Source organism: Myotis daubentonii, chromosome 12 (assembly GCF_963259705.1).
Source record: "Myotis daubentonii chromosome 12, mMyoDau2.1, whole genome shotgun sequence".
NCBI classification, from domain to species: domain Eukaryota; kingdom Metazoa; phylum Chordata; class Mammalia; order Chiroptera; family Vespertilionidae; genus Myotis; species Myotis daubentonii.
Genome location: NC_081851.1, coordinates 26,451,881 through 26,468,522, shown reverse-complemented (window position 1 = coordinate 26,468,522; position 16,642 = coordinate 26,451,881). Strand labels below are relative to the sequence as shown.

The 16,642-nt window shown below is 41.9% G+C and overlaps 1 protein-coding gene across 1 annotated transcript in view; it reads left to right on the top strand.

Annotated features, from left to right (window-relative positions):
• Nucleotides 1-16,101, top strand: part of KCMF1 (potassium channel modulatory factor 1) — a 72,475-nt gene extending 56,374 nt beyond the window's left edge. The window contains exons 4-7 of the mRNA XM_059659302.1: nt 3,932-4,022; nt 6,833-7,018; nt 8,867-9,149; nt 14,033-16,101. Coding sequence (XP_059515285.1) covers nt 3,932-4,022; nt 6,833-7,018; nt 8,867-9,149; nt 14,033-14,294 — 822 coding nt within the window. The 3' untranslated portion in view covers nt 14,295-16,101. The remainder of the gene's footprint in view (nt 1-3,931; nt 4,023-6,832; nt 7,019-8,866; nt 9,150-14,032) is intronic.
• The last annotated feature ends 541 nt before the right edge of the window (nt 16,102-16,642 follow it).

Below are 16,642 nucleotides of genomic sequence, written 5' to 3'. Positions count from 1 at the left end.
TAATTTTATTTGTTATATAAAATTTTCTTGTTCGAGAAATAGGCATTACTATATCATATGGCAGAAGTATAATAAATATTAATGTTGACAAACTCATAATTTTAGAGTCAGTAGCTTATCCTTTGTGTGGAATTTTGCTGTCCTGTATAAGGATTAGGTACCATCATGTGAACGTAAGACACACTCAAGACTAAGCAGTATTTGTGATCCTGAATGTCAGGGGTGGTGATGGTCTGCCCCTCTCTCCCCCACCTCTTCCCTGTTTCTCCTGCCCTGTTTTGTTCTTGTTTTTCTTTCTTCTTGTTCCCTCCATTACTTCTCAGAGAGTACAACCTGCCCTGGCCGGTTTTGCTCAGTGGTTAGAGTGTCAACCCGAGGACCATCGGGTCTTGGGTTCGATTCCTGGTCAACAGCAATGTGCTTGGTTGTAGGCTCCATCTCACGCTCCAGTCAGGGTGTGGGGTATGTGCGGGAGACAATCAGTCGATGTTTTCTCTCTCTCTCTCTCTCTCTCTCTCTCTCTCTCTCTCTCTCTCTCTCTCTCTCTCTCTTTCTCTCTCTCTCTTTCATATTGATGTTTTTCTCTCTCCTCCTCTCCCTCCACTTTCTCTATAAAAGTCAATGGAAAAAATATCCTCTGGTGAGAATTTTTAAAAAGAAAAAGAAAGTACTTAAGTTACCCAAATTCTTATGCTAGAACATGAATTAGCTTGCTAAGTATATAAAACATAAAAGATGACCAGGCACCTGGTCCCGTCAGCAGTTCCAAATCCTCATCTGAGTTACCTTCATCTGGCCCGAGTGTGACAACATCTTCCACTTGGTTCTAATCTAGTCTCTTAATTTTTCTACACCAGCTGCTAAGCCAGGTGATCCTCCTGCTCTAGTAATTCCTTCCTTTGGTAGTTCATTCTTTATCGCTACTTACTATATAAGTTTGAGTACTTGTTTTATCTCTCTCTGAACAAAGCAGTTCTGAATACCTTCATCCTGCCATCTTAGCACACTTAGCACACTTAATACAACAAAATCTTAGCACACTTAATACAACAAAATCTAAAAGACTTTGAGTTACAGAACTGAAACTAATATACTTTGTTAAAGATCTTGATTGTCTTTCTATTTTACATCCTCACCTCCGAGTGCTTTTCTAGTTTGTAGGAGATTATGAATCTTATTAGAATATCCTTAGTGCGTCTGGTATCTGTCCTTTCCCACTCTGCCTTCCTTCCAGGAATGTGTATTCCTGAGGAAACTTCTCATCCAGAAGCGTTATATGCATCCTCAGCACTGAAACTTCTGGAGCTGTCTCTGTGCAAGTCAAGATGCACATAGATTTTATCCAAAGGCCAATCTAAAAAGATGTCTTTTCCTTTAGTGGTTATTTTCTCTTTAAATAAAAGTCTTAAACTGTGCAGTCTTATGATACTACTAGAGGCCCAATGCACGAAAATTCGTGCAAGAGTAGGCCTTTCCCCAGGCTGCCAGCACCGGCTTCCCTCCGGCGCCGGCACCCGGGACCCCGGTTGGCTTTCTGGCTTCGTCAGGAAGGATGACTGGAATGACATCTGGTCTAATTAGCATATTACCCTTTTATTATTATAGATAGAAATAATACTTCACATAGTCCAGCACTATGCAATTGTTGCAATATGCAGAGTCTCAAAAATATTTAAGCTGGCTTCTTGTTTTTAAACAACTAGAGGATTTTTTTCTCCAAACGTTGTTGGTCTTTTACTGTCCTGCATTCCTCAAAGGGGTTACAATCTATCTAAGCAAGGTAGAAATAGGTGAAAAGGAAAATAAGTGTATCAGACACTATCACCTGATATCACAGGCAGGAATGGTACAGACAGTAAAATATAAATTCCTAGTAAAAGAGTTGATACTGTGTAAACTTGTGAGCAGATACAATTGCTTTTCTCTGTGACAGAAAAAAAATGACCACCTTTCTGGAATCTTCTAAGACATGCACACTCACAGCTCCTATCTCCTTCTCTCTCACAGGCACATCCCATTGTGACCACCCTACTTTTTTTGCACAATATCATGCTTCAACATTATTTCTCATGACCATCTTAAGGTGTTCTTTTTAAAACTATATATGTTTTTATTGATTTCAGAGAGGAAGGGAGGAGGAGAGAGATAGAAACATCAATGATGAGAGAGAATCATTGATTGGCTGCCTCCTGTATGCCCACAACCCGGGCATGTGCCCTTGGCCGGAATTGAACCCGGATCCTTCAGTCCCCAGGCCAATGCTCTATCCACTGAGCCAAACCGGCTAGGGCTTACGGTGTTCTTGAGGGTATTTCTCACTCTTCTGGCAGACAATCAGGACAGCTGGCTGCTAGGGCACAAGGAGATCTGGGATCACAGCAGAGTCATATTCTCAGGGGACTTCTGCTTTCTAGTCTCTTGAAGACGGCTGTGTTGACTTAGGCTCTAGAAGTCAGAGTAGTTTGTTTTTCCCTGTGTCCAGTGTTGTCCTCCCAAGTCTCACCTTTCCCTGCCGCCTCACCTCCAGTGCCACTCTGCTCCCACGCTGCTGGGAGAGGCAGTGAGGTCACCAGTTGCCCAAATTTTCTCCGGGTGAAAGAATTTAAGCACATGACACATGTATTGGCAAGATGAATCATATCTCCTTAACTCTCTTAGCCCTAGAGAGGCACAAGCCTGAAACCTGGACTGTTACAGTTCCCCAGGGCTTCCTTTGCAGCAGGCCTGTATGCATGGCTGTGTTCGTTAAGACTGAAGTTCTTCCTACTTCATGGCTTAGCTACCACTCTTAGATCATCATCTGCCCTTTGGGCTTCTGGAAGAGTAAGCATCTCCCCTGGAAGGTCCTCGTTCTTTCTAGCCTTCCCCTCTCCTGCCTCCTTTCACCACTTCTGTTGAAACTGCTGTTTCAGAAGCCACATTTCTAACCTATCCAGCTTTCTCTTCCTCCCTATATGCCATTTTATTCCTACTTCCTCCTATCCCTTGCCCTGATCCCAAGCTTTTGTCCCACCTCCCATCCCTCTGGGAAACAAGGATCTAAAAATGGGCTTCCACTCCACCCACCCATTTCCCCCCTGGAAGTTATAGAGCACATTTGCATATGATCAGTAATCATTGTCTGTCTTATATCACATTGAAAGTATATAAAGTTGTACAGTTGCTCCGTAATAAGAGTTTTGCTGTCTTATTTAGAGATTGACCCTCAAGTCTAGCTTATGGGGAAGCTTATGTTCCAGTTTTGACCATTCAAGACTGGACTTAGGCATGATGTACACTAAATAGCACATTTTAAATATTTTTTATGGAACCATTTTGCTAGACCATGTAAATGAATCAGCCAAGCTGTTGGGAGGCTCACCAGAGCTCAAGTGTGAACTGTCTGGAACTGTTGTGTCTGACCTGAGGGACTGTCTGTTTTCGCTCTGAGTGACAGCATGATGTGCTGCAGTTTTTTCAGGCCTCCACGTGTTCACCTGTTCAGGATCGTCTGTGTTTTGCCTGATTAAAACTTGGTAACAATAGACTTTATAGTAAAACTAGAGGCTCGGTGCACGACATTCATGCCCGGGGGGGGGGTGGCAGGGGGGAGTCCCTCAGCCCCTCAGCCCAGCCTGTGCCCTCTCGCAGTCCAGGACCCCTCAGGGGATGTCTGACTGGCCTAAGCTGGCAATTGGACATCCCCCAAGGGGTCCTTAATGCTGCCGCAGAGGCAGGAGAGCCTCCCACCACCGCCGCTGCACTTGCCAGCTGTGAGCCCGGCTTCTGGCTGAGCGTCTACCCCCTGGTGGTCAGTGCGTGTCATAGCGACTGATCATTCTGCTGTTTGGTCAATTTGCATATTAGCCTTTTATTATATAGGATAGGATAGTCATCTAGAAACATGTCTGATCAGTGTTCATTAATTACATCTGCTTTCTTTTCATTTCAGATTTGTCCTATATGTGCAGCATTACCTGGAGGCGATCCTAATCATGTCACGGACGACTTTGCAGCTCATCTGACACTTGAACACAGAGCCCCTAGAGATTTAATATCCTTTGTTTTGTTTGGGTTTTTGTTGTTGTTAATCTTCACCGGAGGATATTTTTTCCATTGCTTTTCAGAGAGTGGAAGGGAAGGGGGCACGGGGGAGAACGAACCATCCATGTGAGAGAGACACATCTACTGGCTGCCTCCTGCACCCACTCTGACCAGGAGTGAACCTGCAACCCAGGTGTGTGCCCTTGACCAGGAATCAAACGTGCCACCCTTCAGTGCACAGGCCAACACTCTATCCACTGAGCAACACTGGCCAGGGCTCATTTTGATTGTTTTTAAGGACAGTATTCTCAAAGAGAAAAACTAACCTTTGACTTATTTTATTTAGTTTATTAGGTGTTTTCCTAAAAGTGATTCAGTGTTGAGATGCAGTTTCATATTTCTGTTTTTATTTGCTGACTTTTATATGAACCATGCTCATTAATTGAAAGTTGACTTGCTCATCATTGTTAGTTTATTACAAACAATATTTAAGACAGTATTTTCATACAAAAAAGGAAAATGCTAATCCAAATGGAAATCTGTGTGCTGTTGTCTTCTCCTATGGTAGGTGGGGTGGGGGGCAGATGTGCCCTTGGGGCTGTTACCCTTTGGAGTCCCTTTCTCCAGGGAAAGCCGCTTCCTGTGCAGACTCTGTAGGAGAGCACACGGTCAGTCCAGCTCTGAGCTCCCTTCCCACTCTCATTTCTGCTTCCCCTTCCAAGCCCAGCCCATGGCAGTTTCCAGCAGTTCCCTGTGACCTCCCCGAAGTTTACCAGCCCACCAGTGATTAATTTTGTAGTCTCCGTGCTCGGGTTTCATGTTACGAATTGTTTTTCTAAAACTGTCACTGATTAATTTAGAGTTCAGTTTGTATGTAAAGGTGTCAGTGTTCATTCCATTTTGAAGTGATTCGAGCACTAATCACAAGACTTTATGCTTATAAAGTCTTTATTCTTTTTTAAAAAAATATATTTTATTAATTTCAGAGAGGAAGGGAGAGGGAGATAGAAACATCAATGATGAGAGGGAATGTTTGATTGACTGCCTTCTTCATGCCCCCCACTGGTGATCGAGCCCCCAACCTGAATATGTGGTGCCCTTGACCGGAATTGAGCCTGGGACCATTCAGTCTGCAGGCCAACATTCTAGCCATTGAGCCATACCAGCTAGGGCTAAAGTCTTTATTCTTATTCTTTTGAATGCCTCTTGGCAATCATAATTTAACCTTAGATCTATTGAGAAAGAAACAGGTTTCCTGGTTTTCTTTCTCCCATCCTTTGCTCACTGTTCCTAACTTTCTAACTGGAAATATGGCCCTTTAGAGTTATGGGAAGATACGTGGAAGCCAATGGAAAGTAAAGATGTGGACCCAGCCTGAGATATTAGCATGTCAGCCTGAGCTGAGCCAGTACTCGGTGAACAGAGGAAACCCTTTCTCTCCTAAGAGCAGGGACCCTGAAGGCAACATGAAAAGAGCAGTGATTCCTTTTTTTAAGAGCATAAGAAAACCCAAATGAGCCAAAAATATTTAAGCCTTTGAGTCACTTGCATTTTATGTAGAAGAATCCTATAATAGTACCCAGAATGACTGTGCTTGGTCCATGCTCACTCCATCTCCATGAAGAAGCTAGGCAAGGAATTTAAAACCAAGCTGTTATCCTGAACTTTTCCGCAAGTTCAAGGGGGTCTAGTGAAGTTGGTGTCCATTCACTAGAATGTCCCACATCATTTGCATCCATTTCTGTGAGATTTTTTAAAAAATATATTTTATTGATTTTTTACGGAGAGGAGGGGAGAGGGATAGAGAGTTAGAAACATCGATGAGAGAGAAACATCAATTCAGCTGCCTCCTGCACACCCCCCACTGGGCATGTGCCCGCAGCCAAGGCACATGCCCTTGACTGGAATCGAACCCGGGACCCCCGAGTCCGCAGGCCAATGCTCCATCCATTGAGCCAAACCGGCCAGGGCTCTGTGAGATTTTTATAAGAATCTCTGGTTACCAAGAAAAGATTAAACTATGTAAAATGAAAGAGTAGCAGAAGGCATTTGTTACATTTTAGATTCCAAATGAGCATTACCAGGAAGTTCTAGAAACAAAATGTTGGCATAGCAGGGATCCTGGAAGCATTCTAATTTTTCAGGGACTTCAAGTGCTACCTGGTAACTTTGACATGAGGGAGTGGCATCTCACTAAGCCTCCTAAGCTCCAGAACCTTTTTTTTTGTTTTGTTTTGTTTTTAGCAGCAGCAGCATTGAAGAACTTAAAGACAACGCTTTAAAACTAGTCACCCAGAGGACTCTCACTCCTCAGTGTAAATTATTCATGCTATTCCTTTCTCATTACAGACAATGAGATTTGGTTAGCTTATATCTTAGCACGGATCTAAAAACTGATGCTTATTAGTTGTGGTCACCTCATTGTGAACAGGTAAGAAGTTCAGTACGGAGAGCATGGTTAGGGAATGTCTCAGCTGGGCTATCTGACCGGGCAATGCCTTTCACTTTGTCCGGCAGTGTTACTCTGGTTATTGTAGCTGGAACAGGAAGAAATTTCTTCTTCCTGGGGAAGCTTTTCCCTTTGAACACACACACACACAATATACACACACTCTCACATTGCATTGTATTTGAGTTTTTGGTTTTTTTTAGAGTTAATAGCCCTTATATAGTTATAGTTGTGATATTTTGTACTCTAAATTAAATGTGCTATTTTGAAATGCTTACAATTTAGGAAATCTCTATCTGGCAAGGGCTCAAGTGATTTTTTTCTTTTCTGTCTGTAAAACACTTGGTTTTCCCCCTTAACTTTGGAGTTATGATGAATCGAGTGGTGTTCGACACGTACGTAGAATGTTTCACCCTGGCCGGGGACTAGGAGGTCCTCGTGCTCGTAGATCAAACATGCACTTTACTAGCAGTTCTACTGGTGGACTTTCTTCTTCTCAGAGTTCATATTCTCCAAGCAATAGGGAAGCCATGGATCCTATAGCTGGTAAGTTAGTTCCACATTAATAAATGGAATGGCCGGGAAGGAGGCTCCCTATAAAGTTTTTTGGTGGGATTTGTGCTCCTAATCTCTTAACACACTCATTCCTTCACAAAATTCCCCAAATTTTTATAGTATAAAGTATTTTTAAAATAGACAACATAATGTTCGTATTATTCTGGCATTATTTAAGTAGTTAGAGGCATTAGATAGTAAGGCATGGCTCTATGTTTTGTTTGTGGCCTGCATTGAAACCCAAGAAAATCATAAGAGGTTCAGTTAAAAGACCATCAGAATCATGGTTCAGCCTCCACAAATACACAGATAAGAAAACTAATTGACAAGACTAAAGAATTCAGGTCTTCTCATACACGAAAGTAAAGTAAGAATTTCTCTGTTCTTGCTTTGATTTGGGAGTTATGTTGGTATCAAACATACCGAAAAGAACATGTTTTAATAGCTTGGGAAAGTCTTACTAAAAAACAACATTTGAACATGGAGTTTATAGCAAGTTGCAGGGTTTAGTGGATGGCCAACCTAGAAGCCAGCCACACAACACAGGAGTTGAGCATCAAAATAAAATGTCAGAAATCACTGTAGGTAATGGGAGGAAATTAGACTTTGGGTGGATGTGCACACAATAGAGTATACAGATTCCGAATTATGTTGTACACCTGGAATTTATATCATGTTATTAACCAATGTTATCTCAATAAATTTAGTGGTTTTTTTTAATGAGTGTACCCTAAAATTGACAGGCACAGACAGGTAGTGAGACTGGGAGGCCTGGGGGCAGGTCGGAGTGTACACACAGTGCCGAGAGCCATGGTGTGGCTTACAGAGCGTGCTCACACACTGATAGGCGTAAATCTGTAACGGAAACTAGGGCCCCTTTTACTAGTAACTGTTCTTTAAAATATGAGATATGCATGTAAAATCTTCATTCCAGATGTGCTTTAGGCATTGGATGTGCAATGCACTCAATAAACTGAGTTTTGGATTTAAAAAAATATCCAAAGGGAATCCAGTATTTACTCTCTATCTTTGGTAGCGAGGTTCTAAAATTAAAACTTAAAGTAGTTTCTCAGCTGAGTTTTAATGATAAAGAGCATTTACTAGCCTGGGAATGTCTACAAGGCAATTGTCAACTCCAGGTGACCCTCTGGGTGGGAGAAGGCATGACTGCACCTTCTTAGATGAAGATGCAGGGACAGCGGTCACCTCACTCTTAATGAGGGCAGATCAGAATAGACCAAGGAGGCTGCACAGGCCCGTCACCTTACTGTGCGTCTTCAGTGGTGCTCTGCCTTCTCATGTGACAGTGTCAGAGAGAAGGCGAGGCAAGTGGGCAAGGTCAGAGTTAGCAATGGTTCAGGTCTCTTGGATTTCATTCTGATCATTCATTCATTCGATCACTGAGTACATGCTTGAGTGCCTACTATGTATCCGGCACTATTCTTAAGAACTGGGAAGTGCCTTGCTTTGGTGGAACTCATGCTGAGAGGGTTTATGTTCTGATTGGATTAGAGGATGAACCACTTTAATCTACTAAAAAGTAGAGAAAGTATAACTAAATTAGCTCATTAAGCAAATAACTTCAACAATCTGTTATGTTTTGCCTAAAACAAAAATAATTGCATGTGGGTTAATACTCATATGTGCATTCCCCACACCTAACACCTCCAGCCTTCAAGAGGTATTCTAAAAAGTGTTGATTTCCAAACTGAAACTAAATGTTGCCATGGGTACCTGCCTGTGGGCCCTTCATTTTAATGTTCCTTGGGTAGAAGAGTGCACCATTCTGTTTTCTGCAATATTTAAGTAGACATTAATCATCTTCATTTCCATTGGCAGAGCTTTTATCTCAGTTGTCAGGAGTGAGACGTTCTGCAGGAGGACAGCTTAATTCTTCTGGCCCTTCCGCTTCGCAGTTACAACAACTGCAGATGCAGCTGCAGCTAGAACGGCAGCACGCCCAGGCGGCGCGGCAGCAACTGGAGACCGCACGCAATGCAAGCCGGCGCACTAACACAAGCAGTGTCACCACTACAATCACACAATCCACAGCAACACCCAACCCAGCTAACACGGAAAGCAGTCAGCAGACTCTCCAGAATTCCCAATTTCTTTTAACAAGGTAGCTCATTTATTAACATTTCTTTCAGAAGCAGTGTTTCATTAGCTCTACTCAGTTTGAAATGATCTTTTCTCTTTTGTGCTTATGTATGTTCTTAAACACTCTGCCTTTAATCAAACCATTAAAGCCCATGGGTTTGTGATCAAAATTGCACATTCAGCCTAGCCAATGTGGCTCAGTGGTTGAGACTCGATCTATGAACCAGGAGGTCACAGTTCTATTTCTGGTCAGGGCACATGCCCGGATTGCCGGCTTTATCTCCAGTAGAGGACATGCAGGAGATAGCCGATCAATGATTCTCATCATTGATGTTTTTCTCTCTCTCTCTCTCTCTCTCTCTCTCTCTCTCTCTCTCTCTCTCTCTCTCTCTCTCCCCCCCCTTCCTCTTTGAAATCAATAAAAAAAATATTTTTAAAAACACACACAAAACTGCACATTTAATATTTCCCTAAGAATATGAAAAATAATTACTATTTCAGATAAAGTAGGAATGCTGGTGGTCCTGTTCTAACAGCATATCATTATCAAATAAGAATTTCTTTTCCCGGGTTGCCCATAAAACTTAAACACCATATCATTACATATATGGGATGTATTATGTATATTTGTTATCATAATTAATTTCTTTTTACCATTTTCAATCTGTTATGAAATATTAAAAGATACAAGAGATGATTTCATAACATGGTTTTCTCCTGTGACTATTAAGAAGCAGTATTTAAATTCTTAGGGTCAGCACACAAAAGTACTAAAAATGGGTTTATCACAGTGTAAAAAATATTCAGTATCACAGTAAGTGGCTCTACTAGATGAAGTAGATTTTGTATTTGCTTCTAAAAACTACCATTAGCAACTGAATATGTTCCTGTGTCCAAAACCTCATAGGCATTTGCTGTGACTTTTAAGAATATAAAGGAGTTTAGAAAGAGCAATGATGAGTAGACTTTGGCCCAACAGAGAGTGAATCTGGACTAATTTGGGCTTTTCATGGAACAAAGAGGAAAATAAAGTAAAACTAAAATGAAGAAGAAAACTGTAGCCCTAGCCGGCTTGGCTCAATGAATAGAGCATCAGACTGAAGGGTCCCAGGTTCAACTCCTGTCAAGGGCACATGCTCAGGTTGCAGGCTTGATCCCCAGTAGGGGGCATGCAGGAGGCAGCTGATTGATGATACTCTCTGATCATTGATGTTTCTATCTCTCCCTTTCCCTTCCTCTCTGAAACAATGAAAATATTTTTTAAAAAAGAAAACTGTAATACATTAGTTGTCTCTAAAATGCAATGTGTGTGACAGATGTTAGAAGAAAATATTTCTATGTAAGTGTTTTTTATCTCATACTTTTAAATATCTCTGGCACATTTACCGAGTTGTAAATAATGTACTGTGGATGCAGAATAGAAAGTGTTGTGGACCCTGACTAGAACCCCAGCTTTGGCATTTACTAGTTTGGACATTAGGCAAGTCACTAACTTCTCCAAACCTCGATGTTATCATCAATATTCTATGAGTTTGGGGGGAGAATTGTTTTCAGGATGAATTGAAATACTGGTATGTATAGGGTCTGGTTCAGCATCTGGCATCGAGTAAAGGCCCAATTAATGGGGCCCATTATTAACATTTGTTATGGATCTAAGGAGTAAGTTTCAAGTAGGGGATTTACCTTTAGATTGTCAGAAAATGCTGCTTCACCATAAATCACGGAGCCACAGGTAGCTCCCGCCTACTGCCGTGTAACCTTACCTGTAGGGAATGACCAGCAGCAACCCTGTAAGTTGCCAGATCTAGGTTCCTACCTCAGAAAGGAGACCTACCAATGTGTGTATCCTCTGAGAGCCCACTGACCTGTGGGTGGAATGAATGTCTTGCCTGTGCCCTTTAGAAAAGACATCTTCCTACCCTGGCCCCATTATTTGTTTTTCGTCGTTGTTTTGTTAGCCCCAGACTCCATGGGCTTGATGTGGGATGTTTCTCTGCAGTTTTTCTACACTAGACATCTAGCTCCCAGGGAATGCTGTGGGTGCCTGAGTCCTTCGGTTCTTGAAGGCCCCTGCTGTCACCTGATGCTGCACATTGCACAGCACCTTGCAGTTTGTAGACCATTTCCCACATCTTTCATTGTATCATTTGTTCCTGACTCACTATTTCCCAAAAAATATTCCCTGGAACTTTATATATTCTAAGGAATATATGTAGTTAATCACGTTCATTTTTTTCCTAATGAAGAAGTTTGGGCAAAACTAAGAAACAGAAATGATTTATTTACTGTTGGATTTCTCAGAACTTCAAATAGTATATTAACATGCATTGTGTTGTTGAAGGCCAGGAGAGTGAGTGGCTGCAGTGTCTCCAGGGGAAAACCTGGTCTCTGCTCACACAGCTATTCTGCGATATGTGTGGTCTCAAGCCTGACCTTTGATCTCTTTGGCCAGAGACAATTTCTGTTCATGTTGCCCTGAAACTTATGGTGAAAACACAGTTTTTTGGGATTCAAAATGGTTGACTTTTTAGAAATGATTAAGTGCCTGTGTCAGGTTTCGGTCTTGGAGGTGGAACCAGCTAGTTTGGCTACTTCTCCATCCCAGGTGCAGTCTGGCCCATCAGAAACCTAGCCCTAGTACCAGATTTTAGCTACCTCTCAGGAATGAAACTTTTTTCAGTTATTTCCTAAAATATCAAAACAGTAATATTAGAATTACATGATCTCCAAAGAATAAGAGCCTCAGCCTATATGCTTCTGGTTTTTCCGCTTTCTATATAGTTATTCCTCTATACGTACTTTATTTTTCTACAGGGGCTTTGACTTAAGGGTTCCCCCCTCCCCCTTTTCTGGAGGCCTTTTCCAAAACAAAGGGTGTGGAATGTATTTTAATTCTTAACACTTTTATAGTTTTTGATAGAGAATATGTAGTCTAATGCTCAGTCTTCTTCTATTCCATTTGATATTTATGATATTCTTTAAAAAAAAAATTTTTATTGATTTTAGAGGGGGGGGGGGTGGAGAAGGAGAGAGAAACATCAATCGGCTGCCTCCTGCACGCCTCCACTGGGGGATCAAGCCCGCCACCCTGGCATGTGCCCTGACTGGGAAGCAAACCAGCATCCTCTTATTGGTGCATGGGATGGCACTCACCAGCTAAGCCACATGGGCCAGGACTCTATGACAGTCCTATTTGTTTTTTGCCATAAATGTCCCCAGTCATTTTCTTTCAGTGTTGATTTAATGGCTTTTTATGTAATTACTTTCCACATCCTTTTGCTTTCTTTAAGTTCTGAAATTCAGATATTTTCCTTTGTTTTCTGTGCAATAGATCTAATCATTCAGTGGTTTTGAACTTGACAGCCATGAGATTTTGAGCGTCACTTAAGCTCTGCTTCAGTTTCCTCTTCCTTTAAAATGTTGATAATAACAGGACTTAACTCACAGGAGTGAAAAGAGATACTACATATGAAAAGCACTTAAAACAGAGCCTGACCCCTAGGAAGTGCCCAGTATGTATCCTTCATTGTTACTTTGGGAAGCCCCTGTCCCGTTCCTCTCAGCATCAGTGTGAGCACAGAGCAGGTGCCGCTATAGCGGAGCGTGGAGCAGCCCCTGTGTGCTGCAGGTGCACCCGGCTCTCAGGGAGCAGCTCTGCCCTGGAGTAGCCCCTGTGTGCTGCAGGTGCACCCGGCTCTCAGGGAGCAGCTCTGCCCTGGAGTAGCCCCTGTGTGCCCCAGGTGCACCCGGCTCTCAGGGAGCAGCTCTGCCCTGGAGTAGCCCCTGTGTGCCCCAGGTGCACCCGGCTCTCAGGGAGCAGCTCTGCCCTGGAGTAGCCCCTGTGTGCCCCAGGTGCACCCGGCTCTCAGGGAGCAGCTCTGCCCTGGAGTAGTTTTCCTTTCTCCCCTCCCCTCCCCTCTCCTCTTTAATTCCTTTCTCTACTAAAAATGTAGAGAAATAAAATCAGTACTGAAATTAAGCAGAATTTTGCTTAAGTTATTTAAGAGGTTACAAAAATTCAACTCTTAACATCTGTCCTGTCTCTAGGCAGATAAGCATTCGGGGCCATTAAACCTCAGGTCAGCCCTCCTTCCTAGGTCCTCTGTAGGAAGAATGGGGAATGGGGGTGGGGGGTGGTTCTTGTCCTCTCGGGCTTCTGTATATAACAGTGGTTCTCAACCTTCCTAATGCCGCGGCCCTTTAGTACAGTTCCTCATGTTGTGGTGACCCCCAATTTCATTGTTACAAATTGAACATAATTAAAGCACAGTGATTAATCACAAAAACAATATGTAATTATATATGTGTTTTCCGATGGTCTTAGGCGACCCCTGAGAAAAGGTTGTTTGACCCCCAAAGGGGTCTCGACCCACAGGTTGAGAACCGCTGGTATATAACTTCATCTCAGGAAGAATTACATGGAATCAGAGAAAAGTCAAGGAAACTTCTAGGAAATTTTTCAGTCAAATACTCTAATCACTAGAGCTTTTGTTTTTTTGTGACCAGGGTTGCTATACCAGTATTTCCCATTTTTACTACCCATGGGTGAAATCCTGGTTAAGGAAATCACTACGTCCCCAAGCATCTTGATCTGTTAGAAAGTTTGTTTTACCCAGAACAATTTTCACTGCAGTTTTCTCTGAAGGAAGTGTGAGAACTCTAAATGTATTTGTTTTACTGAATCTAATTAAAGCATAGACTGCACCTCAGGTAACAGTATTGCTACAAATGTGTGGAATTTCAGCAAAATTACGGTGATAAATTAGAGCAAGGTATTCCAACAATGTGTCTCAGATTCTGAGTTTTGCCTCCGGGAAAGCCCGCAGTGTGGGACGTTGCAGAAGTTGGCCATGTCTTTGTCCGTTGATGTTGTCCAATAAGATCTTTTCTCTTTGACTTGCACAGGTTGAACGATCCTAAAATGTCCGAAGCAGAGCGCCAGTCCATGGAAAGTGAGCGCGCAGACCGCAGCCTGTTTGTTCAAGAGCTCCTTCTGTCCACCTTAGTGCGCGAGGAGAGCTCCTCCTCGGACGAGGATGAACGGGGGGAGATGGCAGATTTTGGTGCTATGGGCTGTGTAGATATTATGCCTTTAGATGTTGCGTTAGAAAACCTAAATTTAAAAGAGAGTAATAAAGGAAATGAGCCTCCACCACCTCCTCTTTGATGACATCCCAATTCGCAGACAATGTCCTCTGTGCTGTATTTGCCAATGAAAGTGGACAACAACTATCTTGGGTTTGTTTGGTGATTGTAATTTCAGGTCTGTCACTCTTGTTACATTGTGTACATTCAAAAGGAAGAGAGAAAATATATATGATAATCATTTCCACTTAACTAATTTTTACTTCTAGCAGGTAAATGTAGGTAGCAGTGCAGGGGCAGCCTCTGCTTCCTGTACCTTGACATGCAAAAGGCTCTCCTAATACTCCACATTCAAACTGAAGAGGAAAATTGAAATCTCTAATGAAGCTGCTGTGTGTATTTATGAATATTAATGAATAAAAACTGCTTGGATGGTTTACCTTAACTACTGCATGAGGTTTTTTGCAGCGTGCATGAGTTTTAGTGCCCTTGTTATTTAAAATATTAAATACAAGGAGTAAAACTTAAACAAAAATAAAAGCCCAAAGCTTTCCCAAACATTATTCAGTGGTTACCAGGCAAAAGAGTTACATGATGAAGTAGCTTTTGAATAATGTCTGCCTGAATCACCTTTCTTTGTGTGCCTCCTACGCATAAAGCCAGCTCTGCAGTGGAACCTGGGAGTTGTAGCGGGTGTCGGCTCCGCCCTGTGTGACTGTCCTATCGCCTGTTCATTATCTTTCCCGCGTGGAGCTCAGCCTGTCTCTGTAACTCATCTGTAGAAGACACGCCAGTAAAGCCACTGTCGGGATCTGCTGCAGGGCGTTCGTGTGCCCTAAAACAAATCTGCTCATGTTTGTTTCGAGTTTTTACTTTTTGTGGTTGTTTAAAGTTTTTTTCAATTGTTAAATATGTTTTATTCAGGTGTAGATGAATTTCATTTGTCCGCTGTTCAACAAAATTAACCTGAATTATGTCGTCTTTGTTTTTGAAAATCTTACATTCTCAATCATATCTGCGTTGTTTATGTATGTGCTTCATAGTTGCTGAGACAGATCAGTATCAGGGGAGCTTGGAGGATTTGCCTTTCCAGATTTTGTCGATATATTACAACCAAATTCTTAATGCTAACTTCAGCACCTTTTATTTATTGGGTTTTTTCAGGCATAAAAAGTAAAGCCTTTTAATTGAATCATGCCACCTATATGCCTATATTATTGATCCTATGTGTAAAAAAGAAAATGTACAGCTTTTTGGGGTTTGGAGGGGCCGGGATATTTTTTTATTTTCTGTTGCAGTTTTTGTGCATAGACTTTCACAATAGCTCCAAGGCAGGAACAGCGGGTTTGGGGTTTGGGGGGCAGTTTTTGGAATGTAAATGTAGGACTTTTAAAAAAAGGTGCGCACAGCTTCTGATAAATTTATAACCTAATCATGTCTTGTTCCAGTTCTCATCTCTGAACCCTTCTCGCAGTCTCCTCTCCCTAGCCCTCTTCCTTCCTGTGTATTTCTCTGTGTCTGCAACACGACGAGCATACAGACTTGAACACCCTCTGGTGTTCTTCTGAGAACTGTGAAGTCCATGTCCATCCAGATGTAACCAAAAAAGAAGTCACCCCACCTGTCTAGAAAACTCGCTCTCCTCCGCACCTCAGACTCCAACCGTTTCCAAATATAACGGCTTTGTTTCCTTGAGTTTCTGTGACGGAAGTGTTTTGAAGGAGAATTTTACAGCAGGCTTCCGGTTATCCTGGAAGTCCAGTCCAGTAGCGATTTTCTTTTTCTCAGTTGTTGAAACGTTTCCAAACCCAGTTTTCAAGCTGTGGTCTTTTCAAACCCATCTTCTGCACATAAGTCACACATTTCAATAAAGCATTTTCAAGACTGTTGACCACTTGAATTTCTTTGCTGTTGGTGAACTAGCCTAACTAACCATTACTCAGAGATTTTATATCTCTAACCGAGTATTTTTTTTCCTTTTATGCTAAACTGAGAGGTCATGATTTTGTGTGAATGCATTACTTTGTATGTAAGGCATAGAAATTGCCAATTATATGCCTTCCCTTTTCTGCACAAATTCTGGGGAAATGTAAGATCCTTTTTTTTTAACATGGTTTGAGGAGACAACTGTAAGTTTGTTTAGGGCAGTTTAATTTAGGTGATGAATTGAACACTTAAGATTCCATCTCATGTAGAATACTGTATATTAATTATTTTTTACCAGCTATTTTACAAATACCTCACCTCATCCTGTATGTAATCAATAATGATGTATTAGGGTAGAAAGACACAGACTATCAATATAAAAAAATATATTTTAAGTCCTTCAAATTCTTGTGTCCTTTTTCTTTAGTTTCTGAATTAACATACTTTTGGAATTATTGGATAATAATTGCAAAGACTCTGATGTAGAGAAAGTCAATACACTAT